Raw genomic sequence first — 15,055 nt, 5'->3', positions numbered from 1 at the left:
GCCTCACTATACCGTTGCTAGCTACTGACGAAACCAGCCGTTCGTCTGAGAGCAGTTCGCCCGACGTTAGTCGCTTATATTTTTCATTTTTTGTCGTTCAAGTAATTATCTTTTATTCTTGCAAATTTTCATGTGGTTTCTTTGTAGATTTTAACTGCACAGAGGGATTTTTGAATTGACACAATATGATAATCAACAGGAAGCTTAAGAGACTTTTTCATTCAAAACGGGATTGCATTTCGGGACTTGTCTTAGGTCTTTTAGTTAGTCGTATCTGTTGTTTTTAGTGACAACGATTTGATCGCGCGCCATGGAGCGAGCCACAGTGACTTTTTTTGATAAATTTTACCAAAATGATGAATAGCTGAATTTGTGTGCGCATGGTCTTTTGTTACTCTCTTTTTATGAGTTTTTAGGTCAAACGGTATGAATTGTTTGCTCATCCAGGGCTTACCGCACTCGATAAACTGATATCTGCACTCAACTTCTAAATCTAAAGTGAGAATATAAACGTTTATCGGAATTGAATGGAGTTCGGGGAAATTATATAATTATATGGCTATATTGATTGAGGTACCTTAGTATATAAACTTCAAAATAACTGCCCCCTCTCTGCTCACCCCTTCCCCCCGCACTAATGCTAGCACCCCAAAGCCCCAGCAGGTAAAAACCGACGCCAACCGCTCGCTGGTCGTTTCATGTTTTGGTAGTCAAGTTGTCAAAATTCATTTAATACATGGCGACACACAAAATTCAAAAATACGTTCTAATCGAACCGTTGTTTCGTGTGAGTCAAATGGGAATGCCAAAATTTGCAAACTGCAGTATCAAACATGAGCTCGATTTTGAAGATGCCACAAGTGTAATGACTCTTTTTGAACCATGAGCTCTTATTATGACATTGAAAATTAGTCCCTTTCAAGTTTTGGAGCATGTGTTGTTCAAGTGGGAGCAAGAATTAGTCAAGCTGGCGAAAGTTTGTGCCAACCTAGTCACGAGGTGTTGAGAAGTCTATCTTGTTTATGAAAGTAAAAGATTTGGACATTTTTTGTTGGATTTCAGTAGCAGCAATTTAAAACAAAGGTGAAAAAAAAACATATTTTTGGCTTTTTTCAAAATAAATTGTTTTCTCTGAAGGAAAGATTTTCAGTTTTGAACATGATTTTCATTATAGTGACAAACTTTTACTTTTACACTTTTATATTCATCATGGTTTTTTTCCATGTCAATATCCCTCGAATTTTAGCTTTTACCGACAACGGTTCTTCTTTGTTTATTCCAAAGATTGTGGGCGATATTTAGTTTTGACTGTTTGCTTACTGTCTCAATACGGAGCTTTTGTTTGCTGACAATGCGTTTATGATCAGAGGTGTGTGAAACATTTCTGTTTCTGGCCAGCTTCAAATGCTGCTCCGAATGTAATCAATGTCAGCACTCAAATACTTGGCATGATTACAGGTAAACGACAACGATGCTGGTCGACGTAGGCGTGGCGTTGGTGGTGAGGTTCCGGCAGCCAATGGAGTTGGAGGCCGAGACAGACGGTTCCCAGTTCCAGCTCCCAATCACAGCCAGGAGGAACTGGAATATGCCTCGACAGTCATGTTCGGATCCCATACTCAGAAAGAACTGCAGAACGAACTGGGATCTAGAGGCAACTTGGAGAGACGGTAAGCTTTTAAAACTTATTCACGTTATTCCTTATTTCTCACAAACAAAACTGGGAGCCATTATTTAGGTCCGATTAGTCACATGAATATATTTTTAGTGATCTGTATTATACTGTACCAAGATTAATTCAAGTTCATTGCTTTGTTCAGACCATGAAGTGTCTCACCGCGGCATTTTGAGATAAGAGCGAAGGCGGTAATTTTCCCCTCTGAGTTCTACTGTAAATTTTAGTTTATTTGACTTCATTTTTGAACGTTTTTATTTGCTCTCAAACTTAGTTCCTTGCTGGCCTTTCATGATATGTTTTCGTCTTGACCGCATTTTTTTGTCTACCCGATTTGTCCTCTTGAATGACTTTTTATGTGTGATCAAAATTGCTCTCATACAAAATTTTAAAGAGCTGAACTTAATGGATGCCATGGCAATTAGCTACAAGGAGTCAAATCGAAAAGGATACTGAACTTGGTTTCATTTTTAAATATAGTTTTAGTGATTATATTATGCTGTACCAAGTTCATTTTAAAATTATAGACGAGTAACGAAGGTTATAAACACACGAACTGTGAGAACAGTTCGTTCGAGGATGCTTAGCAGTTATTCTAGCACTTGTTTTGTTGATATTTTAATGCAATTTTTTTTCTAGACAGTTTCTTTTTTCATTTGACTGATTTGACTTTCCTCCTCAAAAACGGGATTAAAGCCAGGCCATTAATTTACTGTGCAGTGCTACTGGAGCATTACTACCTTTTGCTGCATTCCACTTTTCTGCTCACCTTGCGCTGTGAGTCTAACCTCCCTTAGCAAGCCAGACCCCTGCCGTTTGATAGCAATTGGTCATAAGTTGGTCGGATGTGTGAATGTATTGACAGATAGTTGAATCTTTCAACTTGATAAATCGTCTACTTATTAATAGCCGCCCTCATCTCAGCCGGCTCTTATAGCGAGCCTATTTTTACGACTGCAAGAGGTGTTATAGTTTTCTGTTTAAGTGAGCGATAATTTTCTGTGTTATGGATTTTAAAAAAATAAGTGAGCGAGCACAGAAACCGGAAGTTCAGGGAGTGAATAAAGTGCGAAAAAGTTATTTCGGCAAACAATTTCAAAGAGCGGAGAAAAGACAGATTGCTTTTTTGTTATCACTTCTGAAACAGAGCGAAAGATGTAGTTGTGAAAGAATTTTCGGTAAGCGAGCAAAATTGTTTGTTCACATTTGGATTTGTCATGTTGTGTAAGTTGTGTGTGTTTTTTAAAGTTTTTGTAGGCAAAATTAACCATTCTGGCTGTTTCCATACTGTATTAATTTTTTTGGTAATTTAAGGTAGTTTTACGCTAATTTGAAAGTTTTAATGATTTTCAGTAAGAATTATTTTGGCTATTTTCCCTATGTTACCAATTTCTTTGTTTAATTTCCTTTATTGTAAACTAAATTTAGGCCTAATGATCACAGGTAGTTTCTAATACGAATTCAAGTAGGTTCTTTTTCGTTATAAGCAGTTCGTACGCATTAACTTTTTACTTTGTTCTATGGGTGTTCTAAGAGTTAATATTGCAGTCAAATAAACTAGAATAATCTTAGCAGTACAATTAGCTACTAATAGCCTTTATTTGAGCGGTTCGAATGCGTGTGTTTTATCCACTTGTTGCCTTGTATTTAGATTGCTTTTTACTGCTATAATTAAGCTTCCTTTTTGTATATTCTAACTTAGAAATTGAACAAAGTTTTCAAATTCTCTTCCAAATCTTTGTAATAGCCGCTAAGCGGCAAAGATTCTAATAGCCTTCTATTGGTTTTTATTTCAATGGTTTTGGCACGACACAATGACGTCGCAATCACTTCAAATCTGCTTTTTGCTCATTCATTCATTCAAGTTCAACTGAATTGCGTGCGTGACGTCATTTTGCACTCTTTGTGAATGTCTTTTTGTGCATTAGCGCGATTCAATTTGTACAGACGCGCGTCACACGTGACTTACCTCACTCTTAAAAATGACTTCATTCTGAAATTGACTTTTCAAAGAGATAAGGCCAACTGATTGCGTGTCACTCTAATTGATGGGATTTAAGGACGGCTAATAGAAGCAGAAATAAAGTGAACAGTTTATTAATTAAAAAAGAATATAGCATTTGAAAATAAGGTTTATTTTTGGTCTTTTTATTAATAGCCGCACAGCGATAGCTGGGGCTATTATTGGCCTTCTCTTGGTTTTTTTTTTATTTCGTCGTCATGATTTTTGTTACGACCATATGACGTCACAGCCACTTCTTGTTCATTCGTTCATGCAATTTTTCGCTCTTAGTGGAGCGAGTTTTTTTTAATCATTCGCGTGATTAAATTTTTGGTCACACTTGACTTACCTCACTCTCAAAAATGACTTCCTCACTTTGAAATTGACTTTTATTACTTTAATTCAAAGAGATAAGGTCAAATGGGTGTGTGTCACTCTAAATGAAAGTTATTTGAGATCAGCTAATAGAGGCAGCAATAACTTATACAGATTTTTAATCAAAAAATATCAGATCAGCCTTCAATTAAAAGACGAATTTATTTGGTGTCTTTTTTACTGTTTTTTTTAGACTGCTGATCTACGAATTTATTGCGGCTATTTTATGGCAATCTGCCAGCTATGTTTATTTTTTTTGAAACTGTAGGTCTACGAATCTATTGCGGCTATTTTGTGGCGATCTGCCACCTATGTTATTTATTTTCCCCCTTTTTAATGACGAAATATTCGAAGTAGTAAAGAATAAGAATTTTACAAGAAATCAAGAAAGTTTCAAGACCAGTTTTCAACTTGTTTTAAGGCTGGTTCTCTTGTGTTCTGGTGCTTATTAATTTCGCAGTTTTGCACCTCAAGTTGTATTGGTCCCTCGTAAATTTTTACTGATTTTGAATTAGGCAATTTTCGGCTTTTGTACGTTCCCTGATGTTTTTAACTACATATGCTTTTCTGTATCATCACCTACTTTATCAGCATAATTTTTTCACCAATTACGACTTCGCTTTACAGTATTAACCATTTATACAAATTCATCGACATCAAATTCAAAAGGGGTAAATAATAGAACTATTGGGCACATAAAATGTTTAGCAATAATCTGTCATTCTGCGGTTGTTTTCAATAAGTCTAAACAATTTGGAGGTTACAGTCCTAGATGGAATTACAGACTAAATATGGTCTTGAGAACTTTTTAAATATGGACCAATTTATAATAATTATTTACGGATATTTTGTGATTTTTTAAGGAAAAGCAGCACGTAACAGTAAGACACGAATTAGGGGCATGACAGCAGTTTCTATGAAGTTTAAAAAAATGAGAAGTTTGTTATCTTTTCCTGTTTTTTCTCCATTTTCAGATTTTTGAGAACTTGTTAATGCTTGCCTAATATTTTGTGGATCATATAGTAGTCTCATTTGCTTGGAACAATGTTTTTTGTTTAGGTACCTGTACTATGTGAAAACATTGCATTTTTATGATTTCATAGGTTAATTCCCTTTTTGGCCAATTTTTCATTTGTTCTTTTACTGAAGATTTTTTCCCGGCCTTGATATTTTTCAATGAGAGACATTGCTTTATTGAAAGGCTTATTTTTGGCGAAGACGAATTCAAGTCATCTTAGGCTGCGTTATTTTACGACTGTTAAGAGGAGTGTTGGTTTTCTTGAGGTTTTAATTGCTATCGAACGAAGCAATTATCGAAAACGTGTGTCGTTTTTATGCAAAATTTTTGCTTGATTGTTTTGCGCTTTTGTTCTAGAACTTTCTTTAACCTCTCATGTGACTTTTTTGCATGTCTTCTTTTTAAGCGATCTCATTTACTCTCACTCCGAAGCAAATCTTGTTGCTACATTAAAAGCGAGGAAATTACATCGTAGAATAGAAATTTACAAGGGTCTGTTAGACGAGTGACTAGTGCAGAGGTCGGGTGTTTGAATCACTGTCTGGTCGGATATTTTTGCACACATAAAGAACAAAAATCTAGGCAACTGCTCCTGAATTATTTGCCCCCAACTGTCGTTCGAGAGCAAACTGTCCGAGGTTAGTCGGTTTGTGGTTTTTCTACCGGAAGTACTATTCGTTGAGACGGCATTGTATAGGTACCTGTACTATGTGAAAACATATTGCATTTTTATGTCCCTTTTTGGCCAATTTTTCATTTGTTCTTTCACTGAAGATTTTTTTCCCCGCTTTGATGTTTTTCAATGAGAGACATTGCTATATTGAAAGGCTTATTTTTGGCGAAGACGAATTCGAGTCATTTTTAAGCTGCGTTATTTTACGACTGTTTAGAGGAGTGTTGGTTTTCTTGAGGTTTTAATTGCTATCGAACGAAGCAATTATCGAAAACGTGTGTCGTTTTTTTGCAATATTTTTGTTTGATTGTTTTGCGCTTTTGTTCTAGAACTTTCTTTAACCTCTCATGTGACTTTTTTGCATGTCTTCTTTTTTAAGTGATCTCAATTACTCTCACTCCGATGCAAATCTTGTTGCTACATTAGAAGCGAGGAAATTACATCGTAGCATAGAAATTTACAAGGGTCTGTTAGACGAGTGACTAGTGCAGAGGTCGGGTGTTTGAATCACTGTCTGGTCGGATATTTTTGCACACATAAAGAACAAAAATCTAGGCAACTGCTCATGAATTATTTGCCGCACCTGTCGTTCGAGAGCAAATTGTCCGAGGTTAGTCGGTTTGTGGTTTTTCTACCGGAAGTACTATTCGTTGAGACGGCATTTTGACCTAAAAGCGAAAGAGTAAAATTTCCATGTGAACCACTTTGTTTTAGCGAGAGAGGTTTCTTGATCATGCACTGCGTTCAGTGAATGAATTTTCTGGTTTGAAAAGTGTTTTTGATAAAATGCGGCATTTAGATGAAAATTTTGCCGTTTTTTGCGTCCAATTGGCTCAGTATTTTTGCTTGGATATTGGTGTTTTGTGTAAGTTTTTATTATTCGATGCTGTTTAATATAACCCTCTGAAATTGATAACACTGTTTTCGAGAGGCTAATAATGCGCTTCAAGCTTAAAATAAAATGGTCACATATTTCTCAATTTTTAGATAAGTTTTGGCTTTTTTTTACATTTTCTTCATTTTTGGATCTTAAAGTGGACGTTTTTTTCGCGAATCAGTGCATATAGCAACTTCCCCTTGATAATTCACGCATTAAAAGCCTCTTTGTAACGTGAGGTATTTCAAAAATTGTACACATGCTAATCCGATTTTCAATTTTTCTATTTTTTATTGCTCTCAAACGAAGTTTGTAATAATTGTATCAGTTCCGTTGTCTTTTTTATTCGATTTTTCGCTTGAACAGTCTCATCTCTTTTTTTTACTTTTAGTCCTCAAAACAGGTAGCGCCCGAAGGTGTTTTTAGAAGACACATTTCATGGTGTCAATGGTTCTTCTTTAGCTTAAAAGTTTAAAGTTTGACCCTGCGCAGTCATTAGTCCCCCGCGCCCATCATCAATCCATCACCCCCCCCCCCAAGTTACCATCTCTCCTCCAACACTACTGCATTCCAGCCTCCTGACGAACTACTTAGTTTTTGCTTTTATAAGTCTTAGTTACCATCTCGAATGCTTTGATACTAGCCCCTGTGTCTTCTCATTATGAACAGAATATGCATAACTACAAAATTGAAAAGGTTTGCAATTTTTCCTTGTACAATCTTTTCTATTTTTTATTGTCAGTTTTGAGAATCAGTGTCAGCTATTTTCCGACAATCCGCTGGATGTTTTCCTTTTCTGTCAAAACTTCCCTTTTGTATCAAAACTTTTTTTGGGTCAAATATATCCTTCTTGCGGATTGTTTTGGCTCGCTCAAGAACGCTTGCTCAAGATCAACAGGAATGCAATGAATTTCTGGTAAGCTAACAGATTTTTGGTCAGTTCCTTATTGAGAATTTGCTTTCATTTAATTGTCGCTGAATTGCTCTCGAATAAAGTTGGAAAGCAACTACTGTAAAAATGTTAGTCTTTTCCATGCAAAATTTTGCGTGACCGTTTTTGCGCTTTTGTTCTAGAACTTTTTTTGGCTGCTTGAGGGACTATTGTGTTCTTCACTTTTGTGCGATTTAAGTTGCTCTCTTTCTGTAATAAAATTTGTTGCTAGCATAAAAGCGATTGTGAGCGAACAGGCAGCTGATGTTTTCACCCGTAAAATTTTTCTAACCTACATTCCCTAAATTGCGCCTGTCTGTCGTTCGAGAGCAATTCATCCAACGTTATTCGGCTTGTTTCCTCTTGTTTTTCAAAATTTGCTTACATTGCTCGTGAAATCTCTGAATTTTTTGAGGCTTTAGGTTCAACTGGTGACATCAAGTTATCATTGATTTCTTATAACTGATTTTAACTTTCTGAACGATTAAAAACGTTTTGCTCGAGTTGAACTGATTGATCATTAAGCTAATTATGGTAAACTCCTTGTCTTGAGTTTTTGATTGCGACGATAGTATTACGGTCTTTTGTGTGACCGAATTTGGACAAAAAAAAAATTGGCCCTAAATTTGTTGGCTCGCTTTTCAGTTTTTACTTGTAAATTTTGTCATCTGAGCATAAGTTTATTTTTAGTTGTTCGCAAACAAAATTATATTAGGTCTGTTTTATGCGATTTTGCCCTGGAACTATTTTTTTGTCTGATCCTTTAGTATTTTTGTCTTCAAAAATGAGATAAGACGTGGCTGAGCAGCTAGTCTCTAATTATGAGGTTCACCAAAACTGTTTTGAGGAGACAATTTCATGGTGTGAAGGGCGGTTCTTAATCGAGAAGTTTGACCCCTCCTCAGTCTCCCCTCCACAACACTCCCCTCGCCCACCCTTTTCCGCCTGGCGATTTGAATCCACCCTCTCGTGGGGCCCTCCCATCCTACCCCCCAACGTTTGAGCCCCCGCTCTGCTCATCCCCCTTTAATGCTAGCATCCCCTAGCTTCAGGTTGCTACTCCTGGAGCCAATCGCTCGCCCGACGTTATTCGATTATGGTTTAGGTTATTATAGTGTAAAACTGTACGCTGATATTAGCTATATTGCCGGATTTTTGCTTCTTTTTTGTTTTGTTGTCAAGCAGCCTTTCAATTTTTCCCAGCAATCCAACGAAGAGCATTTTTTTGAAAAATATTCCAAGCCACTCTAACTGTTTTTACTGTTTTTTTGCGCGTAATGCCTTTTTTCACTTTAATTAATAGTGAGTGTTAAGTTGAATGGCGCGATTGGTTGGTCAGAAGTGACTTAATTCGCTCTTGAAACTATTATTGAGATCACCATTGTGTTTTTCATAGACCATGCTCTAGTGATTGATAGTTGACATCTAATCACAAGTCTGAAGATTACCTATTGCTTTCGTATTGCTTTCCTTGTTGGTTATTTGAATTTGCGAATAGTTTACTAATAACTACAATGGCGACCGCTGAGTGGGGGGGGGGGGGGTGGCTTTTATTGGTTTTCTCTTCTTGGTTCTTTGTTTTTAGCAACTTTGTTATGCCCAGTGACGACACGCTCACTTCAAATCATCTTTTTGTTCATTCATACTTGCTATTTTTTTAATATGATTTTTTGGTCACTCATGTGATCGAACTCTAGATGACGGTTGTTTGAAGGAAACGTCACAGTACATTAGTCCAAATCAATGAGAGACGTCACAGTAATTTGTAGGAACTCGTAAAGTTTTCTTTAGGTCTCATTGTTATATTGTTTTTGTTTAAACAAGTAAATTGAAAATATAACCCAGGGGTTAAATATTACAAGTTTAAAATTATATAAAGAAAATCAGTACAATGTTAAAAATCAAAATTAGTGGTTCCGTTTTTCAAAGGTAAAAATAACTTTAGAAGCCACCAACGTTCCTTTCCAACGGTACAAGTTTGAATTGTTGGAGCAGATGCTGTTTTAACATGCGTTTAAACTTTGAGCGTGATCTGATAGTCCGGACTTCACGCGGAAGTTTTTTCCATTTTTGGATGCTTCTTTGTAATGATCGACTGCTCGACCTTAAGAGAATTAGCTGTTCAGTTCTGTTGTTTTTTCTTACTAAGACATTACCACTTAGAAAAAAACTCTCAGTGCCGTCTGATTTCAATAATGAAATATCATTGCTAAGTTTTGAAATACTCATCTGGCTTATTAAATGTTCTGCAGGCAAAATGTCAGATTTGACTAAGAGATCTGTAGATCTCTCAAACTTTTTTCTCATATAGCAAACTTTAATTCCCCAATTGATTTGTCGATTAATTCGCTGCATTGCAGAGAAATTCAAGTTCTGAAAAAAAAGCACTGAATGTTAAATGAGAAAGGACTAGGGATTTGAATAGCATCAATCGTGCTTTCAGAGGTAACTGATAACGTAAAAGGTATATGGATCTAATTGCTGTGGCCATATTTGATAGGACTTTGTTGAGTTGTACATGAAAATTTAATTTAGAATCAATTATTATACCCAAGTATCTGCAGTGACATTGTGGTTTAATTTCTTGTCCCCGAAAAACTATTGGACCAAAATTTTGATTTTCCTTCGAGACGCAAAGAAGTTCAGTTTTACCGGTATTCATGTTTAATTTGTTTTGCTTTAGATAATTATCTGTTTTCTCCAGTATTTCAGAAACACATTTTTCCAGTTCGCTGACATTTTTCTGCTAAAATGGAAACTTGTGTCATCAGCAAATTGAATTATGTGGAAGTTTCCTTGTACTTTTTCACGAAAATCATTAATGTAGAGAAGAAAAACTAGTGGCCCTAAAATCGTTCCCTGTGGAACACCATGATTTGTTTCCAATCATTCTGAGTAAACATCATTTATCTTAACACACTACTGTCTGTTTTTAAGAAATGAAGCAAATAATTCAACTGTTCTTTCTGAAAAACCATAAGCTTCAATTTTTTTGAGAAAAATTTCGTGCGATATTGAATTAAATGCTTTAGCTAGATCAATAAAAACAGCAACTGAAGTTTTTAAGCTATCATAGTTTTCTTGTAAGGCTTCGATTAAGTGTAAAACTGCATCTGTAGAAGACTTATGTTTTTGAAATCCAAACTGTGTACCGTTCAAAATTTTTTCTTTTTGTTTAAATTCGTTAACCTGATTGAGAAGTATACGCTCAAAGAGTTTTGCAAACATTGGAGTAATTGAGATAGGCCTATAGTTCTCGCAAATTTTTACGTCCCCTTTTTTGTAGACCGGACTAATGAAAGCAAGTTTTAAATTTTCCGGGAAAATATTTTGACTAATGCATGTGTTAAAAACAAATTGCAAATGGGTTCCGATTGGAAGCTTTGCTACCTTGATTGCCCAAGCATTAAAAACGCCTAGATCCGGAGACTTATTGTTGTCGAGTGAATCGATGGCATCATATAGTTCTTTTAGTGTAACTGTTCTGAAGCAAAACTTTTCCCTAACTTCTATGCGAGAAATATTTAGAGCGCTCACGTATTGTCCATTGTATAAGCCTAGTTTTTGAAAACTTCTATTGAGACAATTTGCAATATCAAGTTCATTTTCTACGTCTTTTTCACCATCGACTAGTTTGTCTATAACGAGACACTCCCTTTCTTTGCCAATTCTTTTTTTGATGAAACTCCATTGTTCTTTACTTGTTGGTAGTTCTTTGAAAAATTGTTTGCAAAACTCGTTTTGGGCTGTTTTTAAACGCCTATTAACCAAATTTCTCTGGTATTTGAAAATAGTGTGCGCTTGCTCCGATGGGTTCTTTACCCAGTTATTAAAAAGTGTATTTTTTTAGTGATTTCTTCTCTCAGCTCTTTTGTCAGCCAAGGTTTTTCAGCTCTTTTTCTTTTATACTTTTATAAGTGGGGCGTGGAATTCTAGAATAGTACTGAAATCGTTTATGAAAACATTGTACATGCTATTTCCATCTTCACATTGATATAAGTTACTCCAGTCCTGATTTGAAAGATCAAGACTAAATTTATTGGCATCGAACTTTCTTTTGTTTCTACTGATAAAACTTTGCTTCCTGTTTTTAGGTTAAACAGGAAAATTGGTAGTGTATAAAACAATCAAGTGATCCATTTCAACTGATGGCGAAAAAATCTGAAAATCTTGCATTTGGTTTTTGCTGGAAAACCCATGATCGATTAGTGTTACGCCTTGGCTGGTGGCTCGTGTTGGTTTTTCTGTGTTTGACAAGGTAAGGCCGGAATTACTCGCAAATTCATCCAATAAAGTGGATTCTCTTGTTTAAATAATTGAGATTATAATCGCCAAAAAGCAAAACTTCGTCAGTGATTGAGTACGCCGATGAAGTCTCTGATGTTAATCCGAAGCATTAATTAGGATTTTGCTAACCGATAGCCCAGATATTTCTACCCATAAGGACTCAAAAAGCTTTCATTGAATACATTTAGATCATTTCGCTGTTTTGAAGATATGTCCCTAGGAACCCAGATGGCAACACCCCCACCCTTGTTTACTCCTGTCTTTGATGACCTTGATTTTGAATAAAATTTGTGTTTCGGACTCAAAAAATTCTCTGGATTAATATCTAATTCATTCAACCAAGTTTCAGTTAGGAGCACTATTGTGTTTTGAGTCAAATTTATCAAAAAGTCAGTGAAAAAGTCGTATTTGTTTTTTCATTGGGACTTGAGACTACAGGTCTACGTAACTATCGCAGCTATTATCTGGCAAGCTGCCGTCTATGCTTCTTTCATTTCATGTTTGCGGTATACGTTTACCTAAAATGAATGGCTCTCTGTTTTGTAGAAATGTGTTACCGAAAAATGACAGACAAGCATTGAACGGTATTCACTGTGAGTATTTGTATCAAGACATTATTTAAAGTTTGTGTTTCAAATGCCACTGAGCAAAATTCAGCCGTCTCTGTTGACTGAATGAACCTAATACTTGGTCCTTTTGTCTTCTTTATCTTTCATGCTAGTCGGTTTTTCATAATCAGTTTTGTATTAAACATTGAAAAAATTAAGCATCTGAAATACTGTTGCTCGAAAAACCGCAATGATGCTAACTGGCAATGAAAAAATGACAACTAAATCGCGCGAAATTGACTCAGCTTCGAGTGAATTCAGTAGTGTGCATTGATTTGGTCATCATATGCCTGTTTTAGTTTTTGCTCATAAATGAATATTGACTTTGCGCAAGTTCTTACAGGAAACCGAACAGATAGTGAGAATAGCAAAATTTATGTATTTTTGATAGCCGCCCTCATCTTCTCAGCCGGCTATTATTGCGCTCGTATTTTTTTTTACTTCGTCAAACTTTTTTTCGCTTTACCATTTTGCCGCTTTTTCGACATTTTGCGTGAAATCTTTTTGACTTCTCTAGGCTAGTTTCTCTCTTCTCTCATTCTGCTAAAAGTGAATTTGAACATCAGTTGCTAAGCAAAGCAATTCAAAATGAACAGAGTCGGTATAAAAAATTGAAGTCAGAAATAGAAACGGGATAAACCCATAAAGCCCAATTTTAGATGCCCGCTTTTTGAACATCGTTCCTATAGGTCTTAGTTACCATCTCTAATGCTTATTGGTATTGATAGTAGCCCCTGTAGCCTCTCTCTAAGAAACAGAAGTATGTTCAACTACGAAATGCCATCAAAATAAATCGGACTTAAAAAATATTTTTGTACAAAAATCTTTTTTTTTTCAATATATTCTAATCGTTCAATCCCAATCATGCTTATTGGAATCAACGGCGGCTATTTTCCGGCAATCTGCCGGGTATGTTATAAGTAATTAAAGTCAGCTATTTATGAGGGGCGTAGGAGATTAGGCAAAAGGAGTTTTTTAACCATTTGGCGAAAATTTGGAACTAAAATTCTGAAAATTTGGCGAATTCCAAGTTTCTGAAGATAATTAAGTGCTATTTCTGTTTTGGAAGGTAACAATCCAAGTATAATATATTCCTTGTAACTGATTCCCAAAATCTTAAAAGACAACGCATTTGTTAAGCCATAAGTTTTTATTAAAAATGTGGAATCGTTTTTGTTTGCGTGATTTTGCAGTCTCATTAGAGCGAGTTTTTTGTTCCTTCGCTTGATGAAGTTTCTGTTTTCACGTGATTTAGTTAACCCTCACACCGACTTTTCCGCTCTCTCAAATTGATTTTTACTTACATGAAATGAAGGAGATAAGGTCACTTGAGTGTATTACCGAATCAAGTTACTTCCCCCGCACTGAAGCAGGCTGTAATAGATTTGAGCTTCCACTAGTTGTTTGACAGCATTTCTTCCGACATTTGTGGGTTAATTGCTCACAGACAAAGTTTGTAGCAATTATATAAGTCCTGTCGGTCTTTTTAGTGCAATTTTTTGCTTGACCGATTTTTCGTCTGACCCATTTGACTTTTTGTCCTCAAAAACGGGATAAACAGGTAGCGCCCAGCGGGCTTTAAGTTCTCTTAGAGCCTTTCAGCTCACTAGTATGCAATTATGCGATTCACAGAAATTGTTTTGAAGACTTGTACATATGGTGTGAAGGGCGGTTCTTAGATGTTGACCCCCCACAACCCTCCCCCTCACTTCACCCCCCCCATCACCACTCCTGCACATTGGTCAGGCCGTAAGAGGCCTGTGCAGCCAAAAAATCGTGCAGCCCGATTGCTGCCGTTTTGCAGTTTGCTCATTTTTGCCGTTTTATTTTGGTTTTTGTTCAGTAGAATAGGACTCTCTGTTGCTACTTTTGGGAATTAAATTTCGTGTTATTGATAATTCAGTTAATTGAAAGTGTTTGCTATTCAATGAAAATTTGTTTCATAGTGGCATTTTAGACCATTTTTGGATCATAAATTCAATTAAATTAACCTGTGTTCCTCCTCTGTTGTTTTATAAAGAAATTTTCTTCTTTTTATTTTAGAATTTGGTCTTGAATTTTTGTAACTGTGAAGATGCCTTCCTATTTTTTATAATGTGTCCGTACAATTCTAGTATTTGGTTCCGTTTTGTTAATCCGCTTAACCCCCCCCCCACCAACGCCAACCGCTCGCCTGTCGTTTGAAAGGAATTCTCCAGACGTTAGTCGGTTTCGCTTTCTGTTGTATTCATTGATTATAAAGCAGTACTGAAAATTTTTGAAGATATTTACGGTTGAATGGAATTGTATTTTTTATTGGGGTTATGTGTTGGGTGTAAATGTCTTTCTGCTTTTGAGCTCTTAATCAGTTTCCTTTGACTTTCTCCTGATATGTTTTTAGAGAGGCATGTTGCCTAAACAAAAGTTCTTGGGACTTAAGATTTAGCTTTCACTTATTTAAATTCTTTGAGTTTCTGATCATGTATCTACCTTATGCTATAACATATTTTTTAGGTTGCAGTGTTAACCGCCAAGTTCTTATCTTTTTTTGATATTTAATGACTATAATGAGATTTGTTTTATCAGTTTTTGTCCATTGATTAAATTTTCAATGTTACCAGATATGTTTC

At 35.9% G+C, this 15,055-nt stretch overlaps 1 protein-coding gene across 1 annotated transcript in view; it reads left to right on the top strand.

The window, feature by feature from the left end:
* LOC142350377 (chloride channel protein ClC-Kb-like) overlaps positions 1 to 15,055 on the top strand; it is a 121,660-nt gene that overhangs the window by 19,645 nt on the left and 86,960 nt on the right. Inside the window, exon 4 of the mRNA XM_075402224.1 lies at positions 1,459 to 1,670. Within this exon, the coding sequence (XP_075258339.1) occupies positions 1,459 to 1,670 (212 nt within the window). The remainder of the gene's footprint in view (positions 1 to 1,458; positions 1,671 to 15,055) is intronic.

This window comes from Convolutriloba macropyga, chromosome 12 (assembly GCF_964194025.1).
Source record: "Convolutriloba macropyga chromosome 12, txConMacr16.3, whole genome shotgun sequence".
Classification (NCBI taxonomy): domain Eukaryota; kingdom Metazoa; phylum Xenacoelomorpha; order Acoela; family Convolutidae; genus Convolutriloba; species Convolutriloba macropyga.
This window is presented reverse-complemented; position numbering and strand designations above follow the sequence as displayed.